The sequence below is a fragment of the Amblyomma mixtum genome, chromosome 5 (assembly GCF_055824585.1).
Source record: "Amblyomma mixtum isolate Tamu chromosome 5, ASM5582458v1, whole genome shotgun sequence".
In the NCBI taxonomy this organism is placed as follows: Eukaryota; Metazoa; Arthropoda; class Arachnida; order Ixodida; family Ixodidae; genus Amblyomma; species Amblyomma mixtum.
Window position 1 is genome coordinate 117,236,122 of NC_143016.1, and position 15,231 is coordinate 117,251,352.

General features: G+C 51.5%; 1 protein-coding gene across 1 annotated transcript; it reads right to left on the reverse strand.

Moving 5' to 3' along the window:
• Window positions 1-2,784: 2,784 nt before the first annotated feature.
• On the reverse strand, window positions 2,785-14,916 carry LOC149343439 (uncharacterized). Its single transcript, XM_089542389.1, has 4 exons — window positions 14,679-14,916; window positions 12,583-12,753; window positions 11,311-11,418; window positions 2,785-3,085 (listed from the first exon to the last, which is right to left on the reverse strand). Exons 2-4 carry the CDS (start codon window positions 12,682-12,684, stop codon window positions 2,996-2,998), a joined length of 300 nt encoding a protein of 99 aa, XP_089398515.1. The 5' UTR covers window positions 12,685-12,753; window positions 14,679-14,916; the 3' UTR covers window positions 2,785-2,995.
• Window positions 14,917-15,231: the final 315 nt, after the last annotated feature.

A 15,231-nucleotide genomic window follows, 5' to 3' on the forward strand; every position in this document is an offset into this window, starting at 1 on the left:
CTTCGCTCTCTCTGTTCAAGAACATTTTTTTTTGTTTTGATAAATTTTCTCTGACGATTTTCGTCCTCAATATGCTCTCAGGAGGTGGAGGAAAGCATGCCGCGGAGCTAGGGTGCTGTGCACTAGTGCCCGCATTGCCACACTGCAAGTGTGTTCTTTCAACAAATAGTACGCACAACTCCCTACACCGTACGTTTAGTGCCCTATCACAGCCCAAGCGCATTCGCATTATTGTACTGGCTGTAACACTATTTACAGGCGCAAAAGTTTGCTTCATATTTTCATCGAGTGACAAAAATAAATATCAACGGGTTTCTGGTCAGCCAACCGTAAGTCCTGAGGAAGTGTGAAACACATAATGCTTTCTGAGATGTAGTTCACACTGTGAGTTTAAAAATAGAAGACAACTGACTGCGCAGCTTTGTTGCTTCGCCCAGGATGCTTGAGCTTAAAAAAGTTAGTGTGTACTTGGTTACTCCGAATGGAATTACGGGCGGTATGCGCTTCGTTCTCTAGTCTTCTTCGTGTTCTTTTGAAAGGGTTGTACTATCAGCAATGAATGAAACGCGAACAAGAAAACTGAGGGGACATCTCAAAGACGCCGTAGTATTTGCGCCTAGAGTGGAAATACCAGCAAGGTTGATTAACACTTCTGAAGAAGAGTCTTCACGCCTTGGAACTCAAAATAACCTGACCAAGTATTGTGCTTCCCCGAGCTAAAATATTCTTATTTTGCGTTTCCTGGCTCAGCTGTCTTGTTCGCGTTTCATTTCTTGCTGATAGTACGTCTTTGTTATAATTTTGCACGACAGATGGCGTCACACGTTTATTAAAACAGTCTTTATGTCAGGCATCCAACAGGTTTTAGGCCAAGGTCATGAGGGCGGGTTGCAACGTCAGGTCCCTGAAGGTGAGTCAAGTGGGCCATGTTGGGGTGAAAGGAAAGGATAGGCGGGGGCTGGAAAGCTGTGTGGCATTAAGACAGTGCTATATATCTCCCTATGGCAGTGAGCACGCGACGTATCATTTACGGTGAACGATTTGAACACTTTGCGCGAGGCTATTCTCACTCAAGAACTTCAGTGAGCAGTCCCACAAATACAGAATCCCACACCGAAGCAGTGGCAGGTCGAGCTGTTCCTCCGAAGACCCGAACGGTCATGTCCGGTTGGTAGACCGGGCGTGCTCCGCAGCCGTGAACGCTGAAGCCCTTTGCCAGGGGACACCCCTGCTGGACTCGACCTGGAATACTCTCGAGTGCAAATAAAATTTTTCACTCACTCACTGACTCAATCAATTACCTGTCTTTTTGTACCCAAAAAAAGAATCAATAATGATATCTGAATTCTAGTGCACACACCTGACACTTTTATTTACTGCTTCTGGATCGCTCTAATACTGCAGCTGACCACCGAACGTACAGTGCACACACGATGATTCGAAGAAAAGGAAGAAGAATGAATACCAACAGGCGTCGGACAGCATCACCCAGTAGACCAGTGCTGCAATTTTCCTACTCACCACCTAGCCTGTACTTCACAGCACCGGACCATCTGCCAACAACGCAGAAACAGCACCTGGCGCCGGCGCAGCCTTCTCCTTTACCCCCAAAACCATCACAGCCGGGACAGACACGCTCGCCAGGAACACCGGCGTCGTCGACGCCAGAAGGAATACGGCCTGCCGAAGATGAAGAACGAAGGGGCCTCTTCTGGTGCCGCATCCCAAGCGACCTCTGCGTAGCCGTCTACCTCGTCTTCGCATTCGCCGTGACGCTAGGGTGGGCAGTTATCCTCATCCAGTCAACTCATGGGCGTCAACCTGTTGAAATGACCACGACGCGATCACCTGTCACGTTGAAACGAATGCGGAGTCCGAGCGTTACGAGAGCAAGAGGTCATCCGAATGAAGCTACTGTCAGCAGTCACAGCGCTGACATCACCACCGCGCTAATCGTGCCAAGCAACGATACCCGCGATACTGGTGAAGAGGCACAGGAGAACGAGTCGACTCTGGCAGCATCGCTTCCTCACGTGTAAACGACAGTTCCGCGGCTTCTGGTCTGCCCAGTTGAATTTTTTCTCCGCAAACTTCAAGCTTAATTTTCGTGACAGTGTGGAAAAAGCGTTTTCGAAGTGAAGCGGCATAATTATAATTGTGTTTGAGCAGAATCTTTGCCATTCTATTTTCATTAAAAAATTTTATACGAGCTGTGCTCTTTGTTGCTGCTGTTGTTGACCTCTGTTGCAGTGGCCCATACCCACAGTGGGGGATTGGCCAGGGTGCCTTGTAGAGTCAAACAGTTGTGAAATATTGGCTCATTTAATGTAGTCGAGATTGAATTTTGTGCAAAAAAATGAATAAATAATGTAAATTATAACTAGCAAGTGAGCCTCCCGGACGCAGTGATATAATTATGCAATTATGAAATTATCCTTTGTCTACTTTAGTAATCTCCTTGTGCGCGAACTCCCGCGATGTGAAAATCACGGCAAAACCCAAGAAAATGACGTCACATCGCGTTCCCATACTCTTACCATTATGCACCCAACTGTTTTGGGAAGAACTGATTTTAACTAATATTCAGATTTAGTAACTGCGCTTTCAGAGGTGTGATAGAGGTGTCTTTAAGTGCACACCTCTGAACTGCACAGCTCATGAGTTGTGAATGTCCCATTTCGCAAGCCGTCGCAAGCAGCCTGTACATACTGTTAGGGGAAACAATCAGGCAGCAAAACCTGACTCGAAAAGTTGAATTCGAAAGCCGGCACTCAAAAGCGAAGTATCAATTTATTTGACGTTTATATTTGTTTATCGAGCAATGAATACCGTATGGATATGCTATTACGGAAAAAACAGGCGATATAAATATGGTAAAGAAAAAGCAGGAATGACACTGATGGTATGACATGTGCGAATAACTGCGCTTGAAACTTCGTCGTCTTATAGCAGAACGACGCAATGGCGTCCCCTGCAGCGGCGAGACAGGCTCAGTTCAGACGCTGTCCATCCAGCGCTGAAAGTCTCCCCGGTAGATGTAGAGGGCGTGTGAGAGATGCACGCCTGCTTGTACCACCGACACAGTCTGCGGAGAAACGAGACAGAAAAAAAATGGCTGAGGCTTAGCTTAGGTTACGCCTAGTCAGATTCGAAGCATATTGAGCGTGCAACGCCAAAAAGAACACCAGCGCAGAGACGCAAAAACCTGCGGCGGTCCCTCAGAGGTTCGAGCGCGCGCGCGAGAGCCAACTAACTTCTTCCTCTTCTCGTGCATGCACTACTTCTGTCTCTTCGGATGCACGTATCACTGTCCCCCTCTTCTGCAGCATCGACACGATGCGGCTAAAAGAGAAAAGTCAGCGAAAGGGTAGAGCACAGCTGCAGTGGACTGCAGTTCAGTCAGGTAGACAGTCGTGGTAAGGCTTCATGCGAACAACGTGTACGACTTCAGTTCGGTGCGACCGGCGCGATGAACAAGGTGTCGGGGCGGGAGCAACTGCATAAGTCACATCACTGATGCGGCGCACTACTTTGTAAGGGCCGAAGTATCGGCGAAGCAGCTTTTCAGAGAGCCCGCGGCGACGAGCAGGTATCCAAATCCACACAAGGTCGCCGGGCGCCTAACTGACGAAACGGCGCCCATAGTTGTACCTAGCGGCGTCAGTCTCCTGTTGACGGTGGATGCGCAGGCGGGCCAGTTGACGCGCTTCCTCAGCACGCTGAACGAAGGTATCTACGTCGAGGTCAGCGTCAGAGTCGCAGTAAGGGTCGACGGGCAACATAGCATCCAACGGAGTGGTCACCTGGCGACCGAAGACAAGCTGAAAGGGGGTCAGTCGGGTTATTTCCTGCAGGGCGGTGTTGTACGCAAACGTTACGTACGGCAGAATGGTGTCCCAAGTTCGATGCTCGACGTCAACGTACATTGATAGCATGTCGGCTAGTGTGCGGTTGAGTCGCTCTACCAACCCGTTTGTCTGCGGGTGATACGCCGTAGCACGTCGATGGCTCGTGTGCGTGAGAGTCATCACGGACTGGGTTAAGCGGGCCGTGAAAGCAGTTCCGCGGTCAGTAACAACAACGGCGGGTGCGCCATGACGCAAGACAATGTTGTGGACGAAGAACTGCGCCACTTCAGCAGCAGTGCCTTTGGCAAGAGACGTGGTCTCAGCGTACCGTCTGAGGTAGTCAGTCGCAACGACTATCCAACGCTTTCCAGAATGGACCAAGGAGATCCATGCCCAGCTGTTGGAAAGGGGTCCTCGGTGGATCGACGGGGTGAAGAAATCCGGCTGGTTTCAATGGAGGTGTCTTCCGACGTTGGCATTCACGGCACGTTTTTACGTAGGCCCGCACCGATGGGAGTAACCTGGGCCAATAATACTTTTGTCGAATCCGCGCGAGTGTACGGCTGACTCCAAGGTGGCCGGCGGATGGTGCATCATGACAGGCACTCAAGATCTCAGACCGCAGTTGTGATGGTACGACAAGTAGAAACACTTCTTCGCTGTTGGCAAAGTTGCGCTTGTAGAGGACACCGTAAAGTGAAGGTGTGAAGCCCTCGAAAAACACGCGGAATGGGAGCTTCACTGCCTTCGATGTAATCGATGAGCGGCGCCAGCTCCGAGTCCGCCCTCTGAAGCTGCGCCATTTGGTGGTACTAACAGAGCCCAGGAAAGGAAAATCATCGGTGGTTTCTTCGGCATTGATTGGGATAGGCGCGCGCGACAGACAATCCGCATCCTGATGCTTACGGCCAGACTTGTAAACTACTGTTAAGTCGTATTCTTGCAAGCGTAAGCTCCATCTAGCCAAGCGTCCTGAGGGCTCTTTGAGGCTCGCCAGCCAGCATAAGGAGTGGTGGTCGCTTACTACACGGAAGGGTCGTCCGTAGAGGTACGGTCGGAATTTGCAGATGGCCCATATCACTGCAAGACATTCTTTCTCCGTCGTAGAATAGTTGGTCTCGGAGCGCGTAAGTGTTCGACTAGCATAACTGACGACCCGTTCTGCACCGTCTTGCCACTGTATCAGCACTGCACCAAGGCCAACATTGCTGGCGTCAGTGTGGATGTCCGTGGCAGCATGCTCGTCGAAATGGCCGAGTATCGGAGTGCTTTGCAGACGGCTGCGAAGCTCGGTAAATGCAGCCTGTTCGTCGGTCCCCCACAGGAAGGGCGCGTCGTCACGGGTCGGTGCGTTCAGCGGTTCCGCGATTTTCGAGAAATCTTGAATAAAGCGCCTATAATAGGAGCACAGGCCCAAACACCGACGAACGGCCTTCTTGTCAGTTGGGCGTGGAAAAACTGAGACGGCAGCGGTCTTATCAGGGTCCGGGCGAACACCTTGTGCGCGCGCTGACAACGTGACCAAGAAAGCGAAGTTCCTCAAAGCCAAAATAGCATTTCTCGGCTTTGATGGTGAGTTGCGCGGATTTGAGCGCTTGTAGCACAATGCGCAACCGCTGCAAGTGTTGGTCAAAGGTGGTCGAAAATATAACGACATCGTCCAGGTACACCAAGCAGGACTGCCATTTCAAGCCGGAGAGAACAGTGTTCATCATGCGTTGGAACGTGGCCGGTGCTGAGCACAGACCAAATGGAAGCACTTTAAACTCATAGAGGCCGTCAGGCGTCACGAAAGCCGTCTTCTCCCGGTCTCGCTCGTCCACTTCGATTTGCCAGTACCCGCTATTAAGATCTAATGACGAGAAGTATCGGGCATTCCTCAATCGGTCGAGTGCGTCATCTATCCTGGGCAGCGGGTAAACGTCCTTTTTGGTCACGTTGTTAAGTTTCCTGTAGTCCACGCAGAAACGCAGAGTATTGTCCTTTCTTTTTTGACAAGAACCACAGGCGATGCCCACGGACTGGTGGACGGCTGAATGACATCGTCTGCAAGCATCTCGGCAACCTGATTCTGAATGGCTTCTCTCTCCACCAGGGAAACACGATATCGGCGCTGGCAGACGGGTCGCGTAGACTCGTCAGTGATGATACGATGCTTGGCGAGTGGAGTTCGGCCGACCTTCGAGCACGTAGCGAAACAGTCCGCAAAGTCTGCCAAGAGGTCCTACAGAAGATCCCTCTGAACCGACAGCAGGGCAGGATTTATTCTGACGGACTGAAGAACGTGATGTGGGCCAGCATGCTCCGGAGTGGGTCCTCCCACGGTGCACAAACCTGGAACCTCAGCAATGTCGTGGAGGAAGGCAATAGCCATGCCTTTGGCCGGGTGCTGATGTTCGTTGGCAAAGTTAGTCAGGAGGACGTGGGTGCGGCCGTCACATAGTTGGACGAGACCTCTTGCAACGGCGAGTCCCCGCTTAAGCAGCAGTGGGCTATGGCTGTCCGCTAGGCCCTCGTAGTCGTGAAAGAGGTCATTCCGCACGAGCACCAGAACACTGCACCGCGGCGGCACTGTAACGTCGTTCTCGACAATGCGCAGGGCGTTGCTGCAGGGATCGCGGGAGTCAAAGCGCGCCACAGCCTGTTTGGTCGAGAACGTGACACGTGCCTCCTGAAAGTCAATCACAGTGCCGTTCGACTGCAGGAAGTCGATCCTCAGAATCAAGTCTCTGGAACACTCGGGGAGTACGACAAATTCACCAACGCACGTGAAACCACTAATCCCAACTCTAGCCGTACACTTGCCCACAGGGGAAATTAGGTGGCCACCAGCGGTGCGAATGGGGGTCCCCGTCCACGGTGCCAGAACTTTCTTAAGTTCTCCAGCAAAGACACGGCTCATAACAGAATAATCAGCCCCGGTATCGAGCAGCGCGGTAATCTCAGTGCCATCAACTGTCACACGCAAATCGGATGCAGCGTATCTGATACTGTCGCTGCCTCTCGCTGTCCAGGTATTGTCGGCTCGAGGGTTTCGCGATGGAGGGTCTTGACACGTCCCGACGTCAGCGGCCTTGCCTACAGAGGTCGCTGGTGTTAGTTTTCCCGACGCGGACTCGGCGAGCGACGGCCAGCAGAGCTACTCTGGCGGCCAGGGCTCGATGAGCGATAACGGAGAGGCGAAGGGGAACGCGACTCGCGCCTTCCAGAGTAGGCAGGGTTCTGGCGTGCCCATAGATGCTGCGCAATCTCATGCGGACGTTCGCCGTTCTGAGGGCAGGGTGCGTCGGGATGGAATCCGCGAAGGGCCACTTGGCGGTACGGACATGCTCGGTAGAGGTGACCGGGCTCCCCACAGTGGTAGCACAGAGGCCTGCGGTCCGGTGTACGCCACAAATCCGACTTGCGAGGCCGTGATTCAGCTGTAGCAGATGCGGTTGCGGAATATGCGGCGATGTTACTCACGGGGGTCGCCGGGCCATACCGTAGCCAGGCACGCTTGCGTGACATGTGCCGATGTTGCTCCCGCCAGGCGTTGGGGTAACGGGACCGTAGCCTGTCGTGCGACGTACAACGGATGCGTACGTGGGTCTGTCATCGAACCGGGACGGCGCTTCGGGGACAGGAGGTGCCTGCGCAACCTGTCGCACCTTGTCCCTGACGACTTCAGTCAGTGCTGCCAGCGGCGCAGGTGCAACCTGGGGCAGATGGATCCGTTGGAGTTCCTCCCGGACAACTGAGCGAATTAGTTCGCGCAAGGTGTCTGCACTGCCGCCGAGACACGACGAAAAGCCTTCGGGCACCATGCAGTTGATGTCCCGGTTGTACTGGCGGGCCCGTTGTTGCAGCGTCGTCTCCATCGTGGTCGCCTCGGTTAGAAATTCCGCCACCGTGCGGGGTGGGCTGCGCACGAGGCCCGCGAACAGCTCCTGCTTAACCCCACGCATGAGATGGCGTAGCTTCTTCTCCTCTGTCATGTTGGGGTCGGCGCGCTTGAAAAGACGGGCCATGTCTTCGGTGTACATGCGCACGCTCTCGTTCGTGCGCTGATTTCGGGAGTGCAGCGCAGCTTCAGCCTTCTCCCGGCGGTCAGCGTTAGGGAACGTAGCCAGGAGACTCCGGCAAAACGTCTCCCAGGTGGGAAGGGTAGCCTCGTGGTTTTCAAACCACGTCCGAGCAGATTCTTCCAGGGCAAAGTAGACGTTATTGAGCTTGCGCTCGTCGCACCAGCCGTTGTAGCGTGCGACCCGCTCGAAGGTCTCCAGCCAGTCCTCAGCGTCTTCGAACACGTCACCGTGAAAAGATGGCGGTGTTCGCGGTGGGTGGCAAAGGATCGGCGCCAGGGGCCTGGTGTCAGCGGCCATGGCAGTTGGACTCGACGGTAGAGGCTGGATCGGCGGCGGGGTCCTGGTGTCAGTGGCCATGTCAGTTGGACTCGGCGGTCGAGGCTGCGTCGTCCTTGTTGGCGGGGGAAAGGGGCCCAAATTCAGGCGACTCTCCGCGGAGACGGCGGCTGGGTCGCTGCTGAACCGGTGTGAGGTCCGTAGTGACGCTGTACGGAGTGTGCAGGTCAGGAAGCGTACCCAGTACTGCTCCACCAAACTGTAGCGTGCAACGCCAAAAAGAACACCAGCGAAGAGACGCAAAAACCTGCGGCGGTCCCTCAGAGGTTCGAGCGCGCGCGCGAGAGCCAACTAACTTCTTCCTCTTCTCGTGCCTGATAGTCAGTCGAATAACATACTCACTACCATACCACGTAACCATCAAAGCTGAAAGAGAGCAAGCAGAAGCTATCCTTCGCAAAGCGTACAAGATAGCCTTACATCTACCAAGGAACACGTCCAACGAGAAGCTAATGCAACTAGGGCTAAACAACACTTTTGAAGAGCTGAGTGAATGCCAAATAAAGGCACAACTTCAAAGACTCAGCGACACAAGAACCGGACGAGCACTTCTGACTAGGTTGGGTCGGGAGACGGAGAACCATCACAACAACAGGGCAAACATACCAGACGCACTAAGAAGAAACATAAGCGTACAACCCATCCCCCGCAACATGGACCCAAACCTCCATGCCAGCAGGAGGAGAGCCAGAGCAGAATACTATGAAAAAACAATAGGGCACAGGGACAGCACGGTATACACCGACGCTTCCCCGTACTATGGTGAACGAGGACATAAAATGGTGGCGGTAGTCGTCAACCACCAGGGAGCACACATAACGAGCCTCACGGCCAGGGCATCAAATGTAGCAGAGGCGGAGGAGATAGCGATAGCCCTAGCAATGAGGGAGGGGGATAGAAAGGGGAGACCCTTGAATATTTTAACAGACTCACAAGAAGCGTGTCGAAACTACACAAAAGGAAGGGTAGGCAAAACGACACTCAGGATCCTCAGCGAGGGGACACCCTCGGGGAGGAGAGAGAAACATAACATAATTTGGATACCAGGCCACGCGGGGGTCTGGGGCAACGAAAGGGCGGACGAACTAGCTCGAGGGCTTACTATCCGAGCTGGGGGGTCACAAGCCCCGGAGGAGCTCTGGACTAGCCTAGGGGCTGGGTACTCTGAAACACTAAGTTTATACAGGGGGCTAAGATACAAATACCCCCCACCACACAAAGAGCTAAGCAAGGAAGAAGCCGCAAAATGGCGGAAGCTACAGACAGGCTCCTTCCCCAACTTATATATACTAAGCAAGATGTTCCCGACACAATACCGCGCCACATGCCCTTGGTGCGAAGCGAGGCCAACACTATACCACATAACATGGGAATGCGACAGAAACATATCGTTCCACAAACACGACACACCAAGTGCGGAGCAATGGGAGAGCCGGCTCACCAGCTGCGAGCTAGAGGCCCAAAGGGCACTCATAGCACACGCAAGCGAGGTGGCCAGACTCAGTGGAGCCCTGGACTAGGGGACCACCCAAGGCTAAGGAGGCAACCTCAAGACTTGAAGAGAAGACTTGAAGAAGACCTCCACCGCAGGCTAAATCTTATAAATCAATAAAGTTTCTACTCACTCACTCCTCTTCTCGTGCATGCACTACTTCTGTCTCTTCGGATGCACGTATCAATATTGTCGCCGAGTTGCATATCGAGCACGCCGCTTGGCTAGACGTTCTTCACGCTCTTCATCAGTCTCTGTAGCACGCCGCAACTTTTGCTTCTCATTCCAACGAGCAGCCCTGTCTCCAGGAGGCATCTCTATCCCGTGTACGCCTAGCAGAGGCAGGCGCACCCCCTTGTATACCGCCGCTCCAGCATCACGTGTTCACTAAAGCGCACCTAGCGGCAGAAGCAGGAAACACATTGGTCGCGACGCCTCGCGCGACGGCGCGAGCTGGGGCCCCGTTTCTCCTATGTCGTTACGTCACGCATCACGTGGTCCTCCTTGGTCGCGACGCCTCGCGCGATGGCGCGAGCTGGGCCCCCGTTTCTCATCTGCTGTGACGTCACGCACCACGTGGTCATCCTTGGTCACGACGCCTCGCGGGACGGTGCGAGTTGGGGCCCCGTTTTTCATCTGCTGTGACGTCACGCATCACGTGGTATGACATGGAGGTCACGAAAGGTCAATGGTAACGACACCGCCGCGCTCGAGGAGCTGGGTTGGGCTATTTTAGTATGCTTCGCATAAAAGTCACGAACAACGCAGGGGCTCTCGGTGCGAAGCTGCACAGCTTGCTTGCACCGAATAAGATGCACATTCGTACGCTTAAAAATAAATTGGGAGCATGTTTAGACAAACACAGTGAAGGAAAAATGTGATAGAATTTGCAATTTGCAATACGCGGTATTATCGATGACGAGCGTGGAGTTTATTCTTAGAGTTGGATTAAACACAGCTTTTGTGCATTCGATGGGTCAGTGTTTGTTTCCATCTAGGCATCCACACACTATGCCCACTTATGTACAAAATGGCCTTGCTGCAAAGAGCGCACAAATGAAAAGTCGCTTCCATTATTCTGTGTTATTCACTTAAGGGGGGACTTCTTCCAACGGGTAAGTGCCTCAGCATGCCTCCCGCAGTCTTCAGCGCTTTGCTCCGCTAGACGCTTACCACCACGCCGTCTTTTACCGTGTGGTTTGCGCTAGCTCGCTTTTATTACACCACTAATCCGGCTTGTTTTTTTAGCGCTAACCCCTGGCAGCAAACATTAAAATTTGTCGTATACGTCGCCGTTACCGCTATTGAGACAATGACGTCGAACAGGTTCAGCGATCCGTCACTGAACGAGCATGACATTTCATTTGAGCGAATTGGGTTTAACCCAATTCCTGCTGAATCGGTTAATCAGGGCGCCCCCCCCCCCCCCCCGATGATTTGTGCCAAAAATGGATATAACTTAATTTTAACGCATCTTCACGCAAATTGCATCGACGATGCGAATTCCTAGCAACAAGGTATAATAATCCCCTCTCGGGTGGACTTGGCGCAGTGGTTTGGCACTCACGCCTGCGACGATAGCCCTGGCTATGCCGAAGTGTTGGACGAGGACGAAGCAACCGCACACCAGGAAGGCGACGCTCCCCATGCTGTGGTAGGTGAGTAGCTGCAGCATCTGCGGACAGAGTACAAGGATCAGCCGGCCACAAATCATGCGTCGCAGCTAGTTGTGGGTAACTTTGCGCAGCTGCAATTTGTAGCAACGCAGCATGTTGCGTCTCAAAGCGAAAGGTGTTAGGACCTTGCTCTGTGAGGTCAAGGTTGCTGCCAGCAGAAACTCACGGGCAGTATTACGTCATCAGAACTGATAATGCGGTCTCCAACAGTCGCTAATAACGCGTTGCACGAGTTTCGCGTGCTCCCCGCTGACTTTACACCATAGGTGTTCTGGACGTTAACATGCGCCCGGCGTTAAGGCATTTCAAAAAGATCCACAGTATGCAAGAAATAAGCGGTTCGAGCTTGTGCAGTGGTACATATTTTTCTGCACTTTGCCTGATCTACACTTCTTTGATATATCCAACGCGCTGTTCGTAAAATCTGCTGATTTTGAAGAATGTGCCTAAGTGCGTCGACAAACGGTAAAGCGCCAAACTAAGCGAAAACGAAGGCTATCGAAACATGCTTCAGGAACCACGCAGCCAAGCTGGTACTTGTCCGTTAACAAAATCTCACAAAATTGCCTCACTACGTGTTGTTCTTTCGCATAATCATACCTGACCATACATGTCCTACAAGGATTCAAAAGCAAATGCAGAGCCCAGTCATCTTCCAACTGTCATTGTTTCATGCAAGTATGATAAACGGGAAAAGCAAAGTGTAGCCTAAGGAATTTATTCCCTGAAAGCTATTTATCGCAGTCAGCCTAACCCGCATTTACAGGCTATCGCTGGCAAGTCGTATCTTGTGAAATATGCCCTGAAACAATACTTTCTCCATGGCTTTTACCATAGCTGCTCTGTCGATTCTTCACACTCGAACATACCTCGTCCGCACCTTACTTTCTCTATCACACAGAGGTCCAGCTTTCAGGAAAAGTGCCGTCCACACGCTATGCAAAGTAATCCTCATTGATAAAGAGTGCATTAATTGGTACAACTTGGATGAATTGAGAAAGGAAGCCAGAAGCGCGTTGTGGGCGCTTCAGGCCAGGTTGTCAGCGACTGCGCTCTCTTGCACGCTTCTTATATGGCAAAGGTTACGCCTAACTGCCATTTCTGCCACGGTGCTTATTTAGCTCGTCGTACGCTGCCGACAAGGCCTGTGAGGCCCCACGCACCACAAGCGTGGACGGCTGCCGGGCTGGCCCCGACTGAGGCTGGTTGCAGCTGCCGTCCAGCAGCAGGTACAGGCCGGCGATGGAGTAGAGGAACGAGGCCATGAACAGCGTCTCGGACAGGCTCTCGTCCGAGTGCGAGCAGAGCGAATTGAACAGCACCACCGCCAGGCACTGCACACGCAGCCACATCATCCGTAGATAAGAAAACTACTGCTGCTGAAATCGCGGCGCGCATTGAAGGCATACAGCAGGCATGAGCTGGCTTGTGTTGACGGCTGTGAATAACCTCCTGACGACGAAAGGGATTTTTGGTGAGGTACCAAACGTTGTCACACATTGATTCGCGTATAGTTTACCGATGATGATTTCGAACGTAGCAGTGCGATAGTTTATCGACTCGAGCTTACCGATGATGATTTTGAACGTATCAGTGCGATGGTTTATCGACTCGTCTTGGACGATGTGCGCATTATATGGACCTAACAATATGCCGCCTCCTGTGGGAACGCGTCTGTTGGAAGGTCACAAACCGTTCTTAACTTAACCCAAGCCGCCGCTTACACCTGCACCACGAAAAAAAAACATGATCGTTCTATAACTAATTTTTGAAACATTTGACAGCCAATGAGTAGGTTTGTATCAATCGCTGTATTGATGGTTTTTCTTCCGAAGCTCGTTTCATACGCGAGATTTCCCAGTAGTCGCGTTGAATATGAACTTGGGGCGATTGATCTGTTTCGCGCGTCGTCTCCAGTTCAGCCAGCCGCTTTGCCTCGGCACACTTGTTCTTGCACTGTCCTATTTCTGACCCTACAACTCCGTTAGTTTACGCGGCATACAAAGTTTTCCTCTGCACGCCGTCACTTATGGACGCCGGAAATCTTTCCTCAAACACAAGGTGGTTCTTCCTTTGAATGGATTTCTTTCTCCCCTTTGCATTTATTGAGCGCCGACAAAGACAGCCCTTGGATGGGCTGAGTTTAAACTGAGGGCCTTTTGTACTATACTGAAAGGTTAGAGGGACTTCAGTTTGATCCCACACATGTGGAACATTCACGGTGACCAAGCATCCAGTCACAGGTTAGCAAGTTACTAGCCTTTTTTTTTATCTTGTCTTTGCGGGTGGTCCAAAGAACGCACTTCCAGCTAAGCAATTCCTTCAAATGGTGGTCCGCTGTCCCCTTGGCGCAAGTATTCTCCCGACTCTAATTATTTATATTTACTCATCGTCGTGCTCTATATCAGACATCTTCAGTCAGCAATAATTCTAAATTTACATTTTTAGGCTTGCATTTTTTTGCTCTTCACATTTTTGCTATCGTGATAAGAGTTCCCCATTGGTTTTATATGCCTCTCTTAACTCTTCAATGCGAATGATGGAAACACTATAAAAGAAAGATTTTGCTACACAACATAAGAATAGACCATTGCTTTCAATATTTTTATACCAGTTCCTTACAGTTTTCCAATATTCAAAATTTTTACCAAGAGTGCTGAGCATGGATATTCAATTGGTTCTCTGGTGAAGTGTACATTACGTGCGCTATTTGTCCATGCTTCTTCATCCTCCATGCCCTGTCAAAGCGTCGGCGAGCTCTTCTACATACATATATGCATAGGCGACGAAAAATTCGCCTCATTTCAGCCTGCGTTGCTTTGTTGCTAAGTGCATCGGCACGACAACTGGATGTAAATATGCAACTTTCAAGATAAAGAGTTATTTAGGAGAAAAGACCCTTAAAAAGTATCAAGCCATGTTAACAGCTATGCTGCGGGATAAAGAAGTGGCGCAAAAGCCTATTTCATTTAAAAAACAAAATTCCGGTGTTGTTGTGTCTTTCAAGACACAGATGATATTCATGGGACCCCGTGATGCCAACAAGACCTGGAACCAAGCATTCTCAAACACTTCAAAACTTCATCTTCACTGACAGTTGGCATGTACTGCTGTTGCATGATAAATGAAATGGGCAATGCTGGAAAGCCTTGAATACTTTTGAAAGATTTCCGTTAAAGTAAGCAAATAGCTGCAATCAATGGGGAGCTTGGTGCAAGTGGCACGATCGACTTCGGCATTTCCATAGAGGCACACCCACCGTTTCAACGAGGTTTAATGCGCCGGTGGCAGTCTGGATGTATCTGGTGCTGAATATAAAAGGCGCTCCCGTCAGAGGACTGCCAGTCGGGTCGTTGGGGCTGGCAATCTGCGAAAAGCGAAATGACGATACTGTGAATCCCTCATACTGCGGACACACATACGAGATGTTTGCTGTCAAGGAACCAGCAAACAGCTAAGATGATCAGACTGTAGTGACACCACCTTAATCTCTAACTATAAAAAACACAGCGACACAGGGGACAAGTTCATGGGCCGCCACATGAACACACAGGGCCGGCGCCATTCATCTGTGCCTTCCTCCATCTTAGTCGTCTGATGCCCCTTGTTCTCCTCTACTAAGAACCAACAAACCGCAATCGTAGTTGTGGTTTGGTTTGGTTTGGTTTGTTGGGTTTAACGTCCCAAAGCGACTAAGGCTATGAGAGACGCCGTAGTGGAGGGCTCCGCAAATTTCGACCACCTGGGGTTCTTTAACGTGCACTGACATCGCACAGTACACGGGCCTCTAGAATTTCTCCTCCAAAGAAATT

Bases quoted from the DNA above. Each gene is read 5' to 3' on its own strand.
- LOC149343439 (XM_089542389.1), bottom strand. From the start codon at position 12,684: ATGGCCTCGTTCCTCTACTCCATCGCCGGCCTGTACCTGCTGCTGGAC. The intron at 11,419-12,582 runs GTGCGTGGGGCC...CTCTGTCCGCAG, and splicing joins GGCAGCCGTCCACGCTTGTG to ATGCTGCAGCTACTCACCTA. The intron at 3,086-11,310 runs GTGAGTGCCAAA...GTTTCTCCGCAG, and splicing joins CCAGGGCTATCGTCGCAGGC to ACTGTGTCGGTGGTACAAGC.